This window comes from Cyprinus carpio, chromosome A16, assembly GCF_018340385.1.
Source record: "Cyprinus carpio isolate SPL01 chromosome A16, ASM1834038v1, whole genome shotgun sequence".
Taxonomy (NCBI): domain Eukaryota; kingdom Metazoa; phylum Chordata; class Actinopteri; order Cypriniformes; family Cyprinidae; genus Cyprinus; species Cyprinus carpio.
Window position 1 is genome coordinate 13988579 of NC_056587.1, and position 20876 is coordinate 14009454.

General features: G+C 36.2%; 1 protein-coding gene across 1 annotated transcript; it reads right to left on the reverse strand.

Annotated features, from left to right (window-relative positions):
• Positions 1–4343: 4343 nt before the first annotated feature.
• Positions 4344–20526, reverse strand: LOC109106602 (R-spondin-1-like). The gene is made up of 5 exons (XM_042772821.1): positions 19860–20526; positions 15521–15712; positions 12790–12930; positions 10926–11135; positions 4344–6000 (listed from the first exon to the last, which is right to left on the reverse strand). The coding sequence occupies exons 1-5, from the start codon at positions 19954–19956 to the stop codon at positions 5846–5848; spliced, it is 795 nt and encodes a 264-aa protein (XP_042628755.1). The 5' UTR covers positions 19957–20526; the 3' UTR covers positions 4344–5845.
• Positions 20527–20876: the final 350 nt, after the last annotated feature.

The following is a 20876-nucleotide window of genomic DNA, read 5'->3' on the forward strand; positions in this document are numbered from 1 at the left end:
ATATTTTTTGTCAATAAATCCCTTTAAAACTTATGATATGCTTATCACTGTTTTTCAGTATACCATAGAAACATGTGGGAAAATAATCTACAAATACTGAAGCAGCAAACTTTGCAAAACACAAAATTCATGTCACTGCCATGACTGTAAGGCTAGCATGTAAGAAGACGAATAAAAAAAACTGATAGCGAGTAGCGCCCTCCGTTGATCAAAATATGTTTTCCTGCGTGTTCATTGTTAAATTTATATCATTAATGCATCTTTGTGCCAGGTTTGACTGTTATTGGTTGTATCTGATTCAAGGTGAAAATAAAAATAATTAAATAATTCTCAATATGAATACAATGATTGGACATTTAAAATAATTCTTCTTCTGTGCTGCTGATATATTCCAAATTTCTTTGCCCTAAATTTTAAATTGTAAAGTTGTACAAACAAAATTGTGACTTTCTAGGAACCTCAAGTAAATTGCCTATAAATAATTGGGTGCCATGTTTTCGCAGTTTCCTTAAACCAGGCTTCCATGCAAGATCGTATTTGAATTAAGTCCCCCTCAAGTTTACGTAAATAGTTCATTATCATATTAAATATGGATATGTTCCAATAAGCTTAACAGTCAGAAACTGTCAACATACAGTAGGCTACTTCTTTGACTTCAGAATAGTATGTCTATTTTATCTATTTAGAAATCTTGTTAATCTGGTTGATACTGGCACAATTTGTATTATTAAGAAGGTAAACTAGGTTGTATAACAGTATAAACAAAAGCCAACAAAAACATCAAAATAATTATAATAATTAAACCGCAAAATTATATGATAATATTGTGGTCAACAAACACCCTCAGTGCTTGAGTTCAACAACCAGGTGGCAGCACTTTCCTATTATTGTCACAATCAAACGGTATGCCTACCGTGAGTTTTCTAATCCTTTTTTTTTAAATGCCTTTGTCTGCAATATAGGCTAATGCTAAAAAGTAATGAAGTCGCCTGATGAAATTTCTTTACGACTTCACATTTTAGGCTAGGCATACTAATTGGATAGATGGCTTTCAAACATTTTAAACAATGAAAAACAAAATCAGCGATGACCTGAATTAATCCGTCTGTGTAAATTATTTATTTACCTCGTTGATGTTAGCTGACCTTTTAATAAGCATACAATTGTAGCTGGGCCATTATTTGTGTTACGGTCATTTCAATATAATATAAGCAGAATATAATTATTTTACCAAGAAAAGCATGCATCTTTATCGGTCTCAGGTTAATTAAAAAAAAAAACGCCAAGAATAATCCTTCAGCTAATACGAGCAAATAAGAGAGTGCCTAAACTGTGAATCAAACGCTGCTTCGATGGGTGGAAGCAGATGTTTGTGGAGTTCCCAGGCAAGTCAGGCACAGTTCTTGGCTCCAGCGCTCTCATCCAGACACGCACAGGAGTTTTATACGCTGTCTGCACCTGCTGACCGAGGGCTGTTTCTGTTAGCGTGGATGCCCATCATCTCAAAAGCTCGCGCGCGCATGAATCACCAACTAGTAATTATAAAACAAAGGTTTCGTCGTTATAATGTTTTTATGCTTCCATTTGGAATGTAATGAATTGTTCTGTAGGCTATTGATTCGGTTAGGCTATATATAGCATGCATGTTTGAGTCTCATAAAACTGGGGTTCCAGTGGGTCAGATATATCTCCTGCACTGGCACGACGCCTCACTGGTAGACACCACAAACACGGTGCTACTGCCAGCTTATAAATCCCACCACCCACATACTCCATCAAGCGCTGTTCCAGAGGCGCCCCTTAAGAAACATCCCTTTCTGGCCCCCATTTTCCCTTGCCTCAGATCTCGATCCATACGAGAGAGGTTGTGTTTCAGAGCAGGAGAGATGAAAACGTGGAGCGGTTTTCTCTATGGGGAATCCCTGAGTTCATGTGAGGAGAGCTGGATTCGGTTATGATTTGAAAGACAGAAATTGGGTAATTGGTAATAACAGTTGGAAAGCACATGGCTTATACGCAGAGAGTAGGCTATATGACATGCGAGACTTGTGGCCTCATTTGCCCCAGTCCGTGAGCCGAGAGGGAGGAATTCTGTGACTAAGCAAAAATACTCGGCACTCACGAGGTGAAATATCCGACGAGGGAATATGGATAATGTTTTTCATGTAGCTATGTAAGTTTTTCATTGTACATTATAAAGGTTTGTTAATGTACGGAGCCCCTAAAGGTGAAAGGGGGAAACATTAGATGGGACGAAATATTAGGCTGTATTTCAATCCTTCATCGTTCTCTCGTAAAACATTTGAGTTCTCCCCCAGAGAAATTCGCTAGCTCGCGAAATGTTTGTGATTTGATTATAGTGGGAAAAAAAGTAGTCCTAAATATTTTTGCAAACGAACGCGAAGTAGCCTATCTCGAGAGACCGCAATAGCTACGTTTGCACGGGAACGCTAAGTCTTGGGAGAAAATTCAATTTAAATGATTTTGCTTCCATGTCCGAGAAATATTACATTTGATTTACTCGCAAAACTTTTATGATAAAAAATAATTTGAAGAGGGAGGAAAAACAATTTAATACTTTTGCAAGCGAACACAAAGTTTCACGGGAGAAAAATTGACTATTTCAGTGATTTTGCGTTATTGAAATAATTTGAAGAGGCAGGAAAACTATATTCTACTTTTGCGAGATAAAGCAGTGTCTCGAGGGGATGATTAGGCCTAGGCTATATTTAAATGAATTTGTGTTCACTCGTAAAACGTTTGTGATAGAAATAATTTTAGTAAAGATGAAAAACAGTACTTAATTTGGCTATCTACCAGAAAACACAAAAATGTTTCGGGGGGACGCAATACTTTATAACCCCCCTCATCATATTTTGACCACATAATTGAAGAGAGCTCCATGTATGAACTGTGTTCCGAATGACAGTGTTCACTGCTCCCCCTGAGCACGGGAAATCGGCTGAAGTTTACTTCACTTGAGGAAATGGATTTGCTCTACTCCACTGCCTGCAAAACTTAGGCTACTGCAGAAGTGTGAATGGTTATTTAACCGTAATCATAAGATTTGCATAGTAGTCACGTCTCGCGCACTTTAATGCCCTTTGAATGGGACACTCCTTTCGAACTGGAATCATGGCGGAATATCCTGAGATGTCCACTTTGCAGGGCACTTACGGTCGAATGGAACAAACCTCTGAAGCGATAAGAAAAACACAACATGCAGAGTGGGGGGTCGCGAGGACCAGGATTAATCAAGAGCTGATAAAATGGAAACGTGGCCGAATAAATGCAGAGCGGGGCACCGAAGAGGAGGCCCGGAGGGGTGCGAGAGATGAAAAGCGGGAGAGAAAACATGGAAGAGGAGCGAGAGAGGGTGAACGAGAGGGAGAGCTCCGTCCCAAGGAGCCAGCGCAAGAATTTATGGTCAGGAAGGGGAATGAAAGTGTAATTTACGGTCCACTCTCTACCGTTCTTCTGCCCTCCCCTCGGTAATGAGAAACGGCTGTTGCGGTTGGAGGGTGCGATGCTGTTTAAGCTCCTCCTCATTGAGATGACACATCATTTGGTTTTATTTCTGTCTCAAGTTTTAGGGCCCTTGTCCGGGCACTAATCACCATACATTCTGAACCACAATGGCAATCCTATTCGAAAGCGAATCTCGCACCTTCAAACACATTCCCGCCTAAACAATGTCTCCTCTCCTCCTGTCGAGACACAGACCAACAGGGAAACACTACTGTGCTCAGCCCCAGTAAAATATAATTCATAATTCCTCGTCTGGCAATGGAGATTACCGTGTATCAATCTGAGAATCGTTTTACCTTACAATATTTCAACAACCACGCCATATGTGTTATCTATCCGTTTTTTTTTTAATCAAAATTAGTCATGCCAGATTCGCAAATGAAGCACGATATTGATCTAATTTGTCAAACCAGTTTGCAAAAAGGTCTGATTTACTTTAGAGAATATTTCTCAGTGTATGTTCATTTTTGAAATTCGGTTTGTGTAACCATATCCCATGGCCACTAAAATCTATAGCTACATTTCTATATCTTCATCATTATTGACCAGGAAGAAAAACATTTGATTTAACACCTTTTATATAAGGTGTAAGTTGTCACAATGGAACATGGCACTAAACAGCCTGATTTATAGATAGATAGATAGATAGATAGATAGATAGATAGATAGATAGATAGATAGATAGATAGATAGATAGATAGATAGATAGATAGATATTGCACTGTTAAGAGACGTGACAACTAACCCCAGTCTCCAATACCATACAAATACACAGACAAAAACATTTATATAAACTGCAACCAAATGTTTATTTAGATGTTTATTTAAATTGTAGACTTTTATTGAAATAGATATATAATAGCAATATGTATTGCATCAAGATTAACAGAAGCTGACATTTTCAGTGTCATAATTCTCATTAGGGGTGTATATGGTGAACACCCACTGATCTGTGCTGCATTTCCCAAGAGCATCATAAGCCTAAGTAGATCATAGAAACCATTAGCATCAGTGGTTCTACGATCTGCTTCTGCTTTTGGAAAATGCAGCCCCGGTCAATAGGCTATAGAAAACAGACTATGAAAAGTGTGACTGGATGCTACATGTAAATAACTGTATGATGTACAGCATTACTTCCTCAGATATTGATACTGTATGTTCCAAAGCATTATGAATGATGTGATATACTGAATATATTGGAACCATGATATCAGAGCAATGAAAAACTTATAAAGCATATAATCAACGCAGTTTAAGCATTATGCTGGTTTAGTTCCTCAATGGCTTGGCCACAAGAAGTGTACTGTAGACTTCTGTTGACCTCTCTCTTCCCCTCGCCTCACAACATAAAGGTGCACATAAGAACACAGATTCAAAAACACATCTGACACGCACACACAGACACAATCTTTCATACACATACTTCAGCACTGTACATTCCTCATATTATTGCTGCCTTCTTCTGTGCAGAAAATACTGTATTTATTTTCCCCTAATCGAAAGACTTTTATTTTACATAGACCACTAAAACAAGTAAAACCGCAAATCAGTTGTAAGTTATAAGTGCGTTTGTCTCTAGGTATATAATAACACTTTTTTCATTATATTTGGATAGTTTCATCATCATTAAAGTTCCTCTTTCTCCACATTCTCTATGTAAACCACAATGTCAGTTCCAGTGCCTTCTTTTGTTAAAAACAATAGAAAAAAAACAGATATATAAAAAAAGTCACTTTTCACTCTGAGACTGACTCACAGACAGACTCTAGACTGTTTGCTACCTGTCACATAAGGAGATCCAACTCTGGAGAAAAAGAATGCGATTACATCTAGATTAGGTGAACCACATGAGATTTGAATGTATTTTAGATGTTCTTTAAGCAATGTTAGGATGGTGGGCCACATTTGCAGTGTCTTCTATAGTTCAGAAACCTTTCTGATAGGTCTAAGGAGGGACATATAGAACATTTTGCCAACCACAAACAATGTTGTTTCCTATGGGAAGGCTTACAAAAAGACAACTCTGTACACGCACAGTGCACAGTCTTTCTGGGTGCTTCCACATAGCATGAGACTAACCAACCTAGCTCCTTGGTTTCCTCAAACTTTACTCAATTTACACTTTTCATTATTCAGTACAGCCATCCTCCAGTTCTCATTGAGCATGTTTTACATGTAGCAGCGTTATTACTTTTTTTTTTTGTTTTTGTTTTTTTGCATAATTTGATATTGTCACAAACAAAAACTTTTCGTCTTTAGCCAACGGAGATGGGCCAGACATTCTCCTTTCTTAGGCCCACCTGACACCACCATAAGATTAGGTCACCATGCTCGTTGTAATGGTGGGAACAGTGGTGGACTGGTTCGGGGTCTTTTTTTTCTTGTTGCCCCCTTTGCCACTTTCCTTGGAATCTTGTCCGCGGTTCTTGCCATTTTTTTCTCCACGGTTTTGTGGATTCTTCTTATTTTCTCCTGAATAAAAGAAAGTTGCAATTAGAAAGCCCAAGATATATTATTGTCTTGTTTTTAAGTAAAAACAATGTAAATATACTTGAGAGACAAAACCATACATGGTTTATCATAAGATTTATATTTCTGATGCCTTTTTGTTTTTTTTATTGTTTTCAGAATTAAGTTAATTCGAAAAATTAAAAATGCAAAAATATCTATATAATAGTACAATTTTAACATAAAGGATTGATAAGAAATATATATTTTCCAAAGCTGTGAACATTTAAGCACATATACAAATGTACAAAAATATATGCATACGTTATGATTATAAATACTGATTAGATCATGCTGAGCTGTAGTATTGTCCAATAAACAGCACTGAAAAACACAGGCTGGTTTGTTTCCCATCAGCCTCACTTGCACTACTACAAGGGGGAGTCAGGGCCTCCAGACTGACTGATATTTGTTATGAAGTTAGTGTTGTGAGTCTCAGTGTTCCCTGGAAACCAAAGTCAACACTCATTTGGTGCTGGAGAGCATTCATTTTGCACTTGATAACATGAGCCACACACACAGCCGCTCTGTGGCTCCTGAAATTGGCTCTCTGCTCATCTCAAGGCCCTGATATTATACCACAAACTGTTGCATTTGTTTCTACATAAAATGCATAATTAAAAATACAATGGAAATTACACAAACAAATATTTGTTTAATTAAACCTTTGATTGTTAGTAAGAGTTATATAAAAAGCAGTTTCACGTTTACAGATTTTTGACTTGAAATGGCATCATCGTAAACACATAAAAGACAACTTTCTTTGGTAAATTTACTTGTATCTAATAACAAGCAATAATTAGCATTCCCTTAGTTTATTTAACAGACCTGCCAAGGCCTGTAAAGCACAAACAGCAGTTCATTCTGCAATATTTAAAGCCTATATATGTCAGAGATATGATGTTGTTTGCAATTATACCTGTTACATTATTGAAGCGACAACAACTAATTATTTCTGCAATATTACAAGAGAAAGTGTTCTGTTTTACTGTTTTTCCACTGCAGGAAATCGCAAACATTGTTCAGAATTATTATTAGGAGTGCTTTTGCTTTTACACAACAGATCAAACAATACGTTAATATTATAATGATATGTTACTAGACACAATATGGCCAAATATTTAGTTAGTTTTGCTCCACTAACAGTAGAGCCGCTGCGCATTTCAGAGTAACACACAGTCGTGGTGTTTTGTTTATAAATGAGGTTGAGTGAATAAGTCAATAACTCATTTATCAAGACACTTGCTTATTTTGTTCCTAAACAAATCACTAGCATGTTTTGAACAAGTCGATTGGATGAATGATTCAGTGACTCACTTATTGACTAAATCCACTTATGAAGGGCACTTTGGAGTGAGAACAATCATGGCTGCCATACTGAAAGTTCGTTCCAAACTGAAGTGCTCAAAACTGGCCACTTCAAAGGGCCCTTCAGAATGAAAGACAATGCTTTCATGATTCTTTGCACAGGTTTAATTGTGCGACAGCGCCTCCTTTATTGGCTTGGCAAAATGACGCAAAGTGCCATCCAAGCAAGAGAGGGGATTTCGAAGGGATTAGGGAATAAGGAACTGGGATGAGCTCTTCAGAATGGAACGCAGCAAGTCACTTGTTTGGTTCCTGTATGAATCAGTGTGTTTTAAACATATCATTTGAATGAATTATTCACTGACTCACTCATCACTCATAAAATCACTTGCTGTTAACATCCCAGATTCATCCAGTCAGAATAGAGGACCACAGATATAAAAGCATAATATCATAGTCATAATATCATAGTATCAGTGAGAAGATTTCTGAAGATTTCCACAAATCAAACAAAAGAAGTCTAACTCGATTCAGATTTAACATTCGTTGTTTTGAGAACAGCAATCCTGTTCATGTGAAGAATTCAGAGGCCTTGAGTTTACAAAATGCCTCTCGGGTGTCAGTTAATCACGATTTTCACCGAGGTGAAATGAAAAAAAACATGGAAGGAAATGGAGCCTTAAACTTTGGATCCACATGGAGGAGACTTGTTAGCTTTGATAAAGCAGTTAAGAGCGCTTGGGGATGATCCATTCATTTATGACAGCAATAATTACAGCGCTGCTCAATCCAACCTAAACACCATCGCCTGACAAAGGCAATCACGCGTTTAGCGTATTCAGGTTTCGTGCAAAGACATTTATTAAGCTACAGGAAAGAGAAGAGAAAGGGGGGGAGCTTGGCAAAATCAACACAAAGCGTGAGATCTGCAGACCAGTAAATCACCGCTGTTATACAAGCTCTGCCCCCTGTGATTTTTACAGCAGCCCTGTCAGCCAATTCCTGCAGATGTATTCACAGCCTTGCTAATTTAGCACGAGGTGCAAATTTACGCACTGAGAAAAAAAGAGGGCAATAGGGTCATGCAACCCATAACCTATCAGTTTTTTGATACCTGAGTCACCTGAGTCATTCTTTTTACCCTGAGAAGTGAGAACTGCTTTGCTCTTTTTTTTTTTTTTAGGGAAAAACATGTTTTGACTCGAGCCGGCACATAACTGATCCTATCTTAACATTCGTTAGGGAAATCTTGATATTATGAGACTGAACTACAAACAAATGACTTTACATGTGTCCAGGCCTATTAGTTCACCATAGCGCTCTCTCTCTCTCTTTCTCTCTCTCTCTCTCTCTCTCCAAAAGCTTTTCCAACAAGTGGACTCTCTAAGTTTAGAAATTTGGCAGGCGTCACAGCACATTTATGGGGCAGTTTATAATATTTCACTGTTAATTATTCTTATGGACCCCGGGTGGAAATTCTTTCCACAAATACGGGCGTCATACAGAGTAAATTTGCCTCTCATTTTTCAAATGGCACCTGACACCTAGTCCAGCATAGCATGGAGCTTAATTCTCCCGACTGAAGGACAGTCAGCACTTGATCTTGTGAGGCTGTTCGCACAGAATAATACGTAATTTCCAGGAAAGCACTGTTTCTCAACAGTGTGAAGACAACTGAGAGCTCTAGAAGGTATGATCAGGTGTTTACAGTATTTTAAGAAACACTCAAAGTGTGATATTACAATAAGCTTATGATTAACTGAGTCATTAGTCATGTAATTTCATAAACTTACATAAATCGCTTGAATATGACGTCCACATACATGATTACATTTTGGGAGACATATATAGACATATATATATATATATATATATATATATATATATATATATATATATATATATATATATATATATATATATATATACATATATATAGGAAAAGATAAAAGAGAAAATACAAAAATGGACTGTAAGTGAAAGCCATTACAATCACACAAACACTTTTTATTAGCCTGGATTGATTTCTGAATTGGCAAGTCAAGGACTGCTGCAAACTATTCCGTTGTACATTTCATGAAAAGTAATAAAAAATAATCAGATCAAATGAGCTATTTTTATTTTTGAAAATTCCTTCCTTAGTTCTCAAACTATCAGACATCAAAACTATCAAGCTGGCAACAAACACAAGATCCACTGAAGTTTGAGGTTTGCTGCAGTTTCTTCTTTTCCACTCACTGACCTACACTTGTGTAAAAAAAATAAAATAATAAAAATTAATAAACAGACATTCTTGTATGCATGCAAATAATAATGACTATGTGTATTAGACTTTTATGTGCTTTTTTAAGATTAACAGTTTACGATCATCTTTTCATTCTTGTTTTCATGGATAAAAACATCTTTCAGGTTTAGAGCAGCACAGTTTTTATTTTGGGAAAATGATTCCTTCCATATTACTTCTGCATACTTTAAGAGCCTTTTTTTATTTCTGTGGTTCTTTTAACGGCAACAAAGTATACTGAAAATAATACTAAAAAATAAATTCAGCTTAACTTCAATAATGAAAAGTTACTTAAACTATTGATTATACACTGCCCATCCAAAAAAAAAAAAAAAGTCACCATCTAAATTTAACTAAGCAAATAGTTAAGACGGGCAGTGTATTATAATGAATTGTATTATCAATAGACAATAAAAACTATAATACTGAAAGAAAATTTCTTTATTTTAAATATTATTACAATTTAAAATAACTGTTGGCTCTTTTATCTTAAACTGGAATTTATTACTGCTATGGGAAAGCTGAAAGCAGTTGTGCTATATATATATATATATATATATATATATATATATATATATATATATATAATGTAAAAGTTTTTACTGTCAATTGTTGTTTTAATGCATCCTTGCTGAGTAAAAGTAACATTTCTTTCAAAAGAAAAAAAAAATCGAACTTACCCGAAACTTTTGAACAGTGATGTAATCACTGAATTAACCAATGAGCTGAAAATTCTTGTTTGGGCCATTAAAAACTTTTTTTGTTCATGCAAACTCCCATATTTTAGGCTGAAATCTACACAAGCCATCCAGAAGAGTATATATAACGGTAGAGAGAAACAACATATTCAGACTTTTACAAACAGTTTACAGCCAACAGGTCCACTACAGGTCCACCAACGTTCTTTTCCTGCTCAAGAGCCCAAGCAGCATATTAACCTCAATTTCCAGTAAGTTAAAGCTACAAACAAAATGCTGCCCTAAGATCCGCAGCAAGCAACGAAAACATTACAAACCAGCTGGGCTTCTGTGTATTTACTAGGAACACTCAAGAATTTATTTACACCGTATTATGTCAAAAACCATAAATAAACTAAATCAAATTAGTTCCAGGAGACTATTTACATGTTTTTCAGAGTGGCCAAAAAAGTTAAATGATCAATAAATCAACAAATCTGTCATTTGCAAACACGCATATTGAAGTTGGATAACAGATTTAACGTATTCCTTTCAGCACAAGTATTTCCTATCCATCCACTTTCCAATATTTTTGTGCTTTTATTCTTTCTGTGATTTACCTTTGCAAGTGATCTTCTTCTGCACGGTACATCTTTGGGTCTGTGTCTCTGGGACGCAGCCCAAGGGTGGAGCAGCCCCTGTGGAAGTGCCAGGACTTGAAAGCTGTAAGGGCTCCCTGGTACGGGTCTGGTTACCCTTTTTAAAGCCACATGTTTTGTTCTTCTTCATGCAAGGGCCCCATGGACTCCACTCACTTAGATCACATTGGACTGAAACACATACAAAGAGAAAAGAATTAGAATAACCAATTTTTTACACTCTAAAAAATTACTAATGGGACCTGTTTCCACCACTTAAATAAATGCATGGTTGCAAGTTAAAAATTCTAATTTTTAAAAACCTTTTAACCTTTGTTTATTTTGTTGAGCTCAGTTGACATAATAATGCTGATCATTACGTTACCTTAATATTGTGTGTAATTTAAAGTCAAATGTCTGTGTTTTTGATAACTTTCATTTAGCATGAGCTATGAAAAATGTGGATTTGAATTGAAAGAAGATCATATAAATTGGTTCCAGGCCCACAAATCCATTAGTTGGAGCAACTTAAATTTTTTGAGTAATTAGCTTAAAATTATGTGTTTATGTTACAAATTATTAAGTTCTTCTAACCCAATATAGTTTGTTGGTTTAACATAATTTCATTAGAAGTTGTCATAACTGAAAACTGTTGCATTAACACATTATTTTTTTTAGAGAGTAGAATGAATGACAGGGGCCTGAGAAATAAGTTACTCCAATCAAAAGTTGAAGAAACTGCATTAGGAAATCCCAAAGAATTCACAGCGGAGATTCAGACTGCTAAAATCCAGCATTTTCCAATTACATTTAGCTAAAAATCAGAGCATGTGTTATGATTGTATATGAGGTAGGCTCCCTTTTTATTCAAGGTAATGACACGCTGTCAGGCTGTAGACTTTCAATTGCATTGAGCGGTTTCAAGTGTTTTTCAATTTTTTTTAAGTATCCAATTTTTTCGGTTTAATGTGTTTAGGGGAAGGAAGGTCAAAGGGAACTCATCTCTGCCAAAAACAATCACAGACTGAAAAATGCTCATAACAAAGTGGTGGACTGATCCATTGATGCAGGTGAGGCATCATAAGCCTTGGGAAAATGTCACACTGGAAGTCAAAGCTCCCCATTTAAAGACCAAACAGCCTGGAGGAGCCAGCACCACCATTGCAAGTAATGCTATTAGTGATGTGTTTGCTTGCTTCTGACAGAAATATTTTCAAAAGAAATCAATAAAAACCCTTATCATCCAACAGGCCTTGTGCCAATGTTCCTCTCAACAGCGATTGAGAAACCACAGAAAAAAGGAAAACAGACTATGAAGAAATGGAAAACAAGCTCTCCAAGAACTTCCCAGTTTTATCATTTCATCAGCATAACTGAATTGCAACAACCATATCCATATACTGTATAAGTCATTCTATGACAGAAGTACTATTTGCCCATAACATCTGATGACATGCACTAAACCAAAAACCTTATATACTGGATATATACAATATAAAACCAGATTGGATAAAATATGATATTATTGTGTGAGGATGGTGCATTGTAATAAAATAAACCTTTATATAATAAAAGTTTATTAAAAACTGCAATAACTACAAAAAATGTGTCATTGTGTCATTTTAAATTACAAAAATGTAGAAGTGACATCTTTTGACTTTCAGTATAAAAAACGGTAAAGTTCTATTTTTAACATTCACAATTTGTTTTTCATACTTAACCAATTTTGTCAAGCATACAGTAACATAGAACTTAGAACTGAATTAGAACTGAAACAACCTTATATAAGTTCTCCGTCAATGAAAGCAAAAGTTTGTAAACCCCGTGGCATGTGCAGCGCACTCACCTACACACTCCATGGTGCCGTTGATGGTGAATCCTTCAGGACAGCTAGAGAAACACCGCCCTCTGTGTGAGTACAGGCCCTCCTTACATTTTGTGCAAAAGTTTCGGCTAAAACAAGCCTCACAGTTTTCTATTTTACATTCTGTAATAAAAAAAGACAATAACAGTTACATATTGATTTTATCAAGACAAGATTTTTAAATAAGTCAGCTCATTTTGACGTTGAACAAGTGGACCACCATCTGGTGACTTATTGTTAAGGCTCAACAGTTTCTTACCCAAAAAGTAGTCAGTTTAAGAATGTCAGGACTCTCATATGGCTTCCTCACCTCTGTCTCATTACAAGCCTGCCGTCTTTGATCAAACATAAAACTGCTACAAATTTGGGGCAATTGTGGATTTCGGCAGAATGAAAACCAGACTCGTACCAAATTAAACAGAATTCACTTCCCAACCCATAACCCCTTCACAATTTTCAGCATTATCTCATTCTGATAAACAAGGGATCTAGTTCTTAAATATCCATCTCAGTCTTTTCCTTTGGTGCTGTAAAACCCGAAAGGATTTACAGTGAGGTCCACAAGTCTAAAACCTGATTATCGTGTCATCCAAAATGATTTGAGATTATTCAAAGTACTTCAGTTGAAGCATGAGTAATTGTTCCTCTTCTTAAGTCATTTTTCTTTGTTTTAAAATTTTTAAGATCTTAAAACTGATTATTTCCCATTTTCAAATAGGATTTGAAATCCCTTTTTTCCCTCACAGTCTTCTGACTGACGTAGACTAAATGTTAAAAGAAAGACTGAAAATAATTCCGCGAAACAGATTTAAATGCTAAATTACCGTGACATATGCGCAAATGTGCAAAAATAAGGCTCTTAAATTTCCATTCAAAAATTCCGGGGACATTCTGAGAGCAGCAGCACACAGATATCTCGAATATCGCTAAGTCCCAGCCAAAAGCAGAAGAGGGCCTAACAACATACTATCTGTGTTTTTTGTTATAACCTCTGCTCTCAATTACTACTTTAAATGTCTGACAACTAAATTAGTAATGTTTGGAGCAAATTCTTTTGCACTCAAGCATTTACAATTGTACCCTTAATGCAAGACAAATGTTGTTAACAAGACATCATGGGGATCTGGAGACAAAACAAATGCACGTACCTAATTGAATAATTGCAATGCGGCAGCCACTCTGAGGGCTGAAAGGAAGGAGGGGTTTGCATGCACAGCCATCTTTCAAAACACGGCAAAAACACTCAAAATGAGAAAGAAACGAACACGTCAGAGGGAAATGTTGAAAATAAGAGGTCTGGTGACGTTCGAAGCAATTTGGAGTGGACACCTGTGGATACAACGTATTTTGGTCTCAATGTGTGGGTCATAAAAATACTTAAACTAACAAGCGGACAGCTGCATGTGGAATTTCAAAGCAAGTGTAAAGTATACAGTCAATGATGAAGTAAAGGCTCCAGAGGGTTGTGAAATAAAAACAGTGCTCGGCTAATTTCTCACTTCCCTTGATGCTAACATTTAAATTTAAGGTTATCTAGAATGAAAGTTTAAATCAGAACCATCTGAGAGGTATTAGGCGGAGTGATGCAAGAGTGTATCTTGGTAACAAAAGTATTTTCTTCCTATAACAAAATATAATGACTCCAAGCTGTAGTTCACACTAATTGGCTTTCAAAACATGCTTGAAAAGAGAGCAGGACGTTCAATTTACAACTGGAAAAGCTCTGGTAGGTTGAAGTTAGAAAAGGCTCAAATAAAGCTATAATTTCCTCCCACAACAGGAGTAAAGAGGTACCGCCAATCAATTTATGAGAGGTATTTCCTTGTTTATCCACAGTTATCCCCTGCTTTGCCTTTATCACAGTAAAAATGCTCACGCACATGATGGGAACAGACTGCCGAGTCTCTGGCTAAAACCTAGAGAGAGCGCTATTAAAACAAAGAGGATGATAAAAGGTAAATCCTCGTTATGCTTTCTGCATAGGGTTTGGGTAGAAAGACCGAAATATATGGACAGAGCTGAACTACCATGAACTCTGCATTTACAGCCTGCAATAATAACACAGACTTCCTAGAAGAAACAGACAAACAGCCATGCATTATCAATGTTTTGCTTTGTATTACATCCCCTAACCCTGTTTTTCACCCACACAGTAAGAGAAAACAGATCACTTGCTCAGCATTTGGCATCCACGGGTCAGATGCGCTTGTTTAATGTCATTGGTGGTTACAGTATTAAAGAATGTGGTAAATAATGTGATTGTTTCATAACTGCATCAGTTGTACCATCTTTTCAATGACGTTAAACACTGTGTAACTGACGTTAAAGTCTTGTAGACGAGCTAAGGAAGGTCATTTTATGACGCTGTGCTGTTCATACAATTCACCTTCATTTTTCAGGAAGGGAGCAGGGTAAGATGTGTCAGTAGGCAAGCTGTGTCACTTCCTGTTAAGTTAAGAAACTGCACCTTTTTGTCATGTGATAACATACAGCTATTGCTTTTTATGCAAATACATCTAAATAATACATACATATAGAAAACATTTATATTGTGAAAAATTTTGATATAATATGCAATTTATCGCCAGCCTTCACCGTCACATGATCCTCCAGAAATCATTTTAATGTGCTGACTGGCACAGATTTCCTCATTATCTCCTACTTTTTTACAGTTTTGAAACTATGAAAATATACCAGTAGTGCAAAGACTCACGTGTGCATTTGTTCATATCACGATTTCGGATGCCATAATATCCAACAGGACAGGCAGCAAGGCAAATGCCTATCTGACGGATGTCATTCCGCTCCAGTAGGATGAAGAGCCGGGGTCGACATTTAAGACAGCCGTTGTACTCTGAGCAGTGTTCACAGCCAGTCGAGCATGATGGTGGTACTTCAGTGCTTACTGATGGAAAAAATAAAGAGAAATATGAGAGAGTGTCATACTGGCTGCGCTTCCGTACAGTTTAGTAGAACTTTGAAATCCCAAGTGCTTACTATGACTAGTAAAGGAAACTAGTTATGTGCTCCACAGGAATAGACAGCTTGATTACAATGTCACTTTCCAGCCAATTCGACCTTTGATTAAACAACCAAGATGCATTTTCCATCACCTCTAAATATCAAGAGAAATAAACTCACATAAGATAGATAGACAGACAGACAGACAGACAGACAGACAGACAGACAGACAGATAGATAGATAGATAGATAGATAGATAGATAGATAGATAGATAGATAGATAGATAGATAGATAGATAGATAGATAGATAGATAGATAGATAGATAGATTTCTGATGGGTCAACTAGGGAAAAAGAGGCCTGAAATTTCAGTGAACTGGTTCTGTCCACAGGTGCCCCAAAACGCTGACACATGACGAAATAAAATCAGTTACAGATATCTAAGAAAGCTCACTCATCCCTTGTGATTTTCATGCCTTGCTTGTAACATCCAAAAATGTCTGCATTCAAGGCCAAGAAGAAATAAACGATTATTCCGAAAGCATGTCAGAGTGCACATCCTGTTCCTGGTAGGCTGACTGGAGTCAAAACTGCGGTCATCTGCTTTAATTTACGGGTCTATGTGTGTAGCATTAGCTCTAAATATACACTCTCACAGGACAATTAATCTCTATGCTGAAAAGTGTTCAAACGACCAGCCCACTGTAAATAAGCTGCAAGTACAGCAACTGATGCAACCTAATGGATAAATGCAACCCTTAAGTTTACATATTTTTACTGGAAAACATGACAAAAATACCTATTAGATCACATAATCTCATTCATTAAGCAAAAAACAACTGGGACAAAAACAGCTTTTAACCACTAATATCAATGTTATTTTACCGTTAATATTCAGTAGCATGGACTCCTTGATGGGTTCAGCTAAAAAAGAACAACCAATCAATCAAAAAAATCCATAAAAGGATCCTTAAAAAACTGGATCATTTTCAGGCACTGGGGTGTCCTTTATCCGTTCACTACTCAGCTCCAATGCTGAAATAAATGAAAAGGTCTCTCAGCAGGAACAACAAATGTGACACTGGACCACAAAACCAGTCTTAAGTTGCTGGGGTATATTTGTAGCAATAGCCAAAAATACATTGTATGGGTCAAAATTATTGATTTTTCTTTTATGCCAAAAATCATTAGGATTTTAAGTAAAGATCATGTTCCATGAAGATATTTTGTAAACTTTCTACTGTAAATATATTAAAACTTAATTTTTGATTAGTAAAATGCATTGCTAAGAACATCATTTGGACAACTTTAAAGGCGATTTTTTTTTTTTTCCAATAATTAGATTTTTTTGCACCCTCGGATTCCAGATTTTCAAATAGTTGTATCTCGACCAAATATTGTCCTGTCCTAACAAACCATACATCAATGGAAAGGTTATTTATTCCGCTTTCAGATTTTGTAAAAATTGACTTTTATGACTGGTTTTGTAGTACAGGGTCACAAATATGAAACCAGAATTATTAATGATGAACGTGAATGATTGTTTTGAACAGCAGGAAGGTTGGTTAGGTTGCACAGTAAAACAGATAGCATCAGTTGCCACTGCACTTTTACACAGTGATATATCATTATGACCAGAATGTCCCCTTTGGATTTTCCTTTTCAAGGCAAAGATGACAGATCATACAAGTAACAAATAAGGCCTTTTTATGACCAAATTCACAGTGAGATCATCATACAATCTGAAATACCCTCCAAACACCTCATTACTTTAAAGTTAATTTATTAGCAGGAAATCAAAATTTTCCCTGGAATGAAAAAGTAGTCAATGTAGTCGCATCATCAATAAACAAGCATTTTTAGATGTAATGTACGAATCTATGTGATTGGACATCTGACATGAATCCAACTACTTAACAGCACAGTCCACAAAGAAAATTTTCTATGCTTTTTAGTTGCCTCTCAGATGACTGTAGCCAATTAAAGTCTAAAGATTTAGCATTTATTACTTTATTTTACTTTTTACATTAGCGTGTTCATTGTTTATGCATTTACCTCATATTAATCTCTGGTTTGTATTTCAAAACAAACACACCTCCAGACACAGTGACATTTTCATCTTTTTTTCAGAATCTGGGCTAGAAAGAGTACTTCATCTGAACAATTTAAAATCAGTCTTAAAATAAACTTAAATAAAGATTCTCTGCAAACAAGTCTATTGCTTACAAAATTTAAAAAGTAAATTTATCTTGTTTAAAAATGGGGTAATATATATATATATATTTATATATATATATATATATATATATATGTACTGTATATGTATGTGTGTGTATATATATATATATATATATATATATATATATATATATATATATATATATATATATATATATATATATATATATATATATATAATTTTTTTATTCTTTTATTCTTTGTACATGAGTAGGCAGAATAGCTGAATCCCTTTTTTGACATGCCATAAAATGAATGTACAGAGTGGTATCATAATTTAAAATAGCTTATAACGAACAAAAATAAACACTAATACAAAATGATTGCTTGTATGGTTTGGATATTTTAGGGGGGGGGGGGGGGGCAACATGACTGCTGATCAATCACTGTATAAAAACAGCTGTCAGAGGTGTTTGCTTTCATTTTGTTGATAAAACTGCTAGAAAACTCCGCTATCAAGAAACAGTGCTCAGATCAGCTTACAGTGAGGTCAAGAAGTCTTAACAGATTGTGAAGCATCAACAGATTTATTTCACCAAGTAACTCACTGTTTATTTCTCCTCAGATAGTTTTTCATTCTCATTGGCGTTGTGTTTTGATTTGCACTTCTAGGCTTCCTCGTGCTACTTGATTTCTAGCTTTAGCTACACGCTATAACTCTCAGAACACAATTTATGTTTGTTTTGTTGCTTATAGTTTCTGGCAGGTGTATAAATGTAAAAAATACTATTGTCTCTTAATAGCAAAGTTAAACAACAGCAGCCTAACCAGTAACAAATGCAATGCAGATTTGTGTACAGCCACTGTGAGTGTCACTGCATTACCTACAGCTTCCTCTAGAGGAGGTTGTACTCTCCTCAACATTGCCAGCAGTGGTCAATGTACAATTTCCACTGAATAATCTCAACCCTTAATATGATTAAAAAAAATATATATATATTTTTTTTTTTTTTGGATTGTCAGGTTGACTTTTTAAAATTACACAGAATGCATTATTGAGTATATGATAACAGCACACAAAAAATAAGACTTTCCAATAAACATAAATGTGTTCTTTAAAATATGAAATACTAAACCTACATCAGCGCTCTTACTATAAGATGTGCACACATATATAATAACTTATGCAATATTTCAGAATGAGTTCTGCTGCAATTTGGAGGTTGATTTCCCACCATTATTCCAAAGCCTCAAAGTGTTTACTTATAGAATATTATATATATATATATATATATATATATATATATATATATATATATATATATATATATATATATATATATATATATATATATATAAAATACTAAAAAATAAGACTTTCAATAAAAATAAATGTATGCTTTAAAATAAGAAACAAGTGCTCTCTCACACATAAGAGAACTTATGCAATAGTTCAGAGTGAATTCTGCTGCACTGTGTGAGTTTTAAAACTAACTTTTCCATAAAAGAAGAAGAAACAATAAAAAAAAACTATTTTAAAAAAAGTCATAAAAAGGTAAAATCAAAAAACTCGAATGGTAACATTGTCTTCTAGGATGTGCAACACAAACACCTCTGCTAAAATCTCAGAAAAAGTAGTCTAGTGAAATTTGGCCGTGCTTAGGAACATGATATGCTCATTTAAAATGTACGCTTAAAAAGCAAAGTTGCAATTAAAGGCAACAGAACAGGTTCTTCACAAGCAATACCCCACAAATCTTTCAAGGAACTTAGAAATGCTCTAATGAGCCACAAATAATAGGAACTGACATTTAAATAAAATGTGAAATGTTGCACTGTGTCTCAAGGGACAGTGAGCTACTTGATGTGATGTGATGTTAAGAAAGAAACAGAAAGAGACATCAACACTCACTTCGTCTCTGTCTTCTTGCTTTGGAGGCCTTGAGGTTATCGCCGTGACCCATGGAGCCGAGGAAGACAACTGCCAGCGCCACCAGTCCCAAATGCATAGTCCCTGCTGCCCAGTCAAACTGGGTCCCGTCTGCAGGCAGACAGATCACAGCTGAGGGGGCCCCTTTCACGCTGTGGCAGGTGGAACGAAGTCGACTACAGCCGGTGGCGGTGCCCTTGGCTGGAGGCCTCTGCTGCTGCAAGTCTGTACATGTTAGGAGAACAAACCGTAGCACTCAAGAAGATGAAGATGAGAATGATGAAGTTTTGGGTGCAAAGAACCGGTCGAGATGAGAGATGAGATCTTGTGGACAACACGACCTGCCCTTCAACCCATGAAGCCGGGGGCGAAACCGAGAGGAGAGAGAAGCTCGTGGCGGTCACAGCCAGGAGATCCTAATGTGAGTGAGCAACCCAGCCCAGGAGCATGTGTCTTATTAGGGATGCTAGGAGGAGGAGGGGGAGTGCCGAAAAAAAAAGGAGAGATGGAGAGAGATTCTGGACTCCTACGCGTGACAACGCATCCCTCAGTGCCAAGATCTGCTGCAGAGAGACAGACAAAAAGGGGCGAGCGAGGGAAGGAGGGAGTTGGATGTGGAGAGGAGTGGGTGAATGGGGGGAGAAAAGCACAATGAGACATGTATATAAAACAGTACTTTAAGTCAGCATGTTAAAAGAAAGTCCAAATATCTTGCCTAAGGGAAGGGATGCAAGTTTTTCAATTTTGTGCTTTCAAAAGTGAGTACTTTAAAAGCAACTTTTACATTTTCTGTTAACTGTCGTAAAATACTTTTTGGAATCAAGGAAAAGGCAGCGGAAAGAAAATAGCCTTACGCAGGGATTACGTAACTGCACTCTTTCATCTCTATCACTGCTCTTTCTCAATGAAGTTCAGCATTTCTGCACTTTAAATTTGTTAAATTGATTCATGGAAGTCTGGTTTGGAACTATAAATGCGGACACATTATTTTGAGTAACT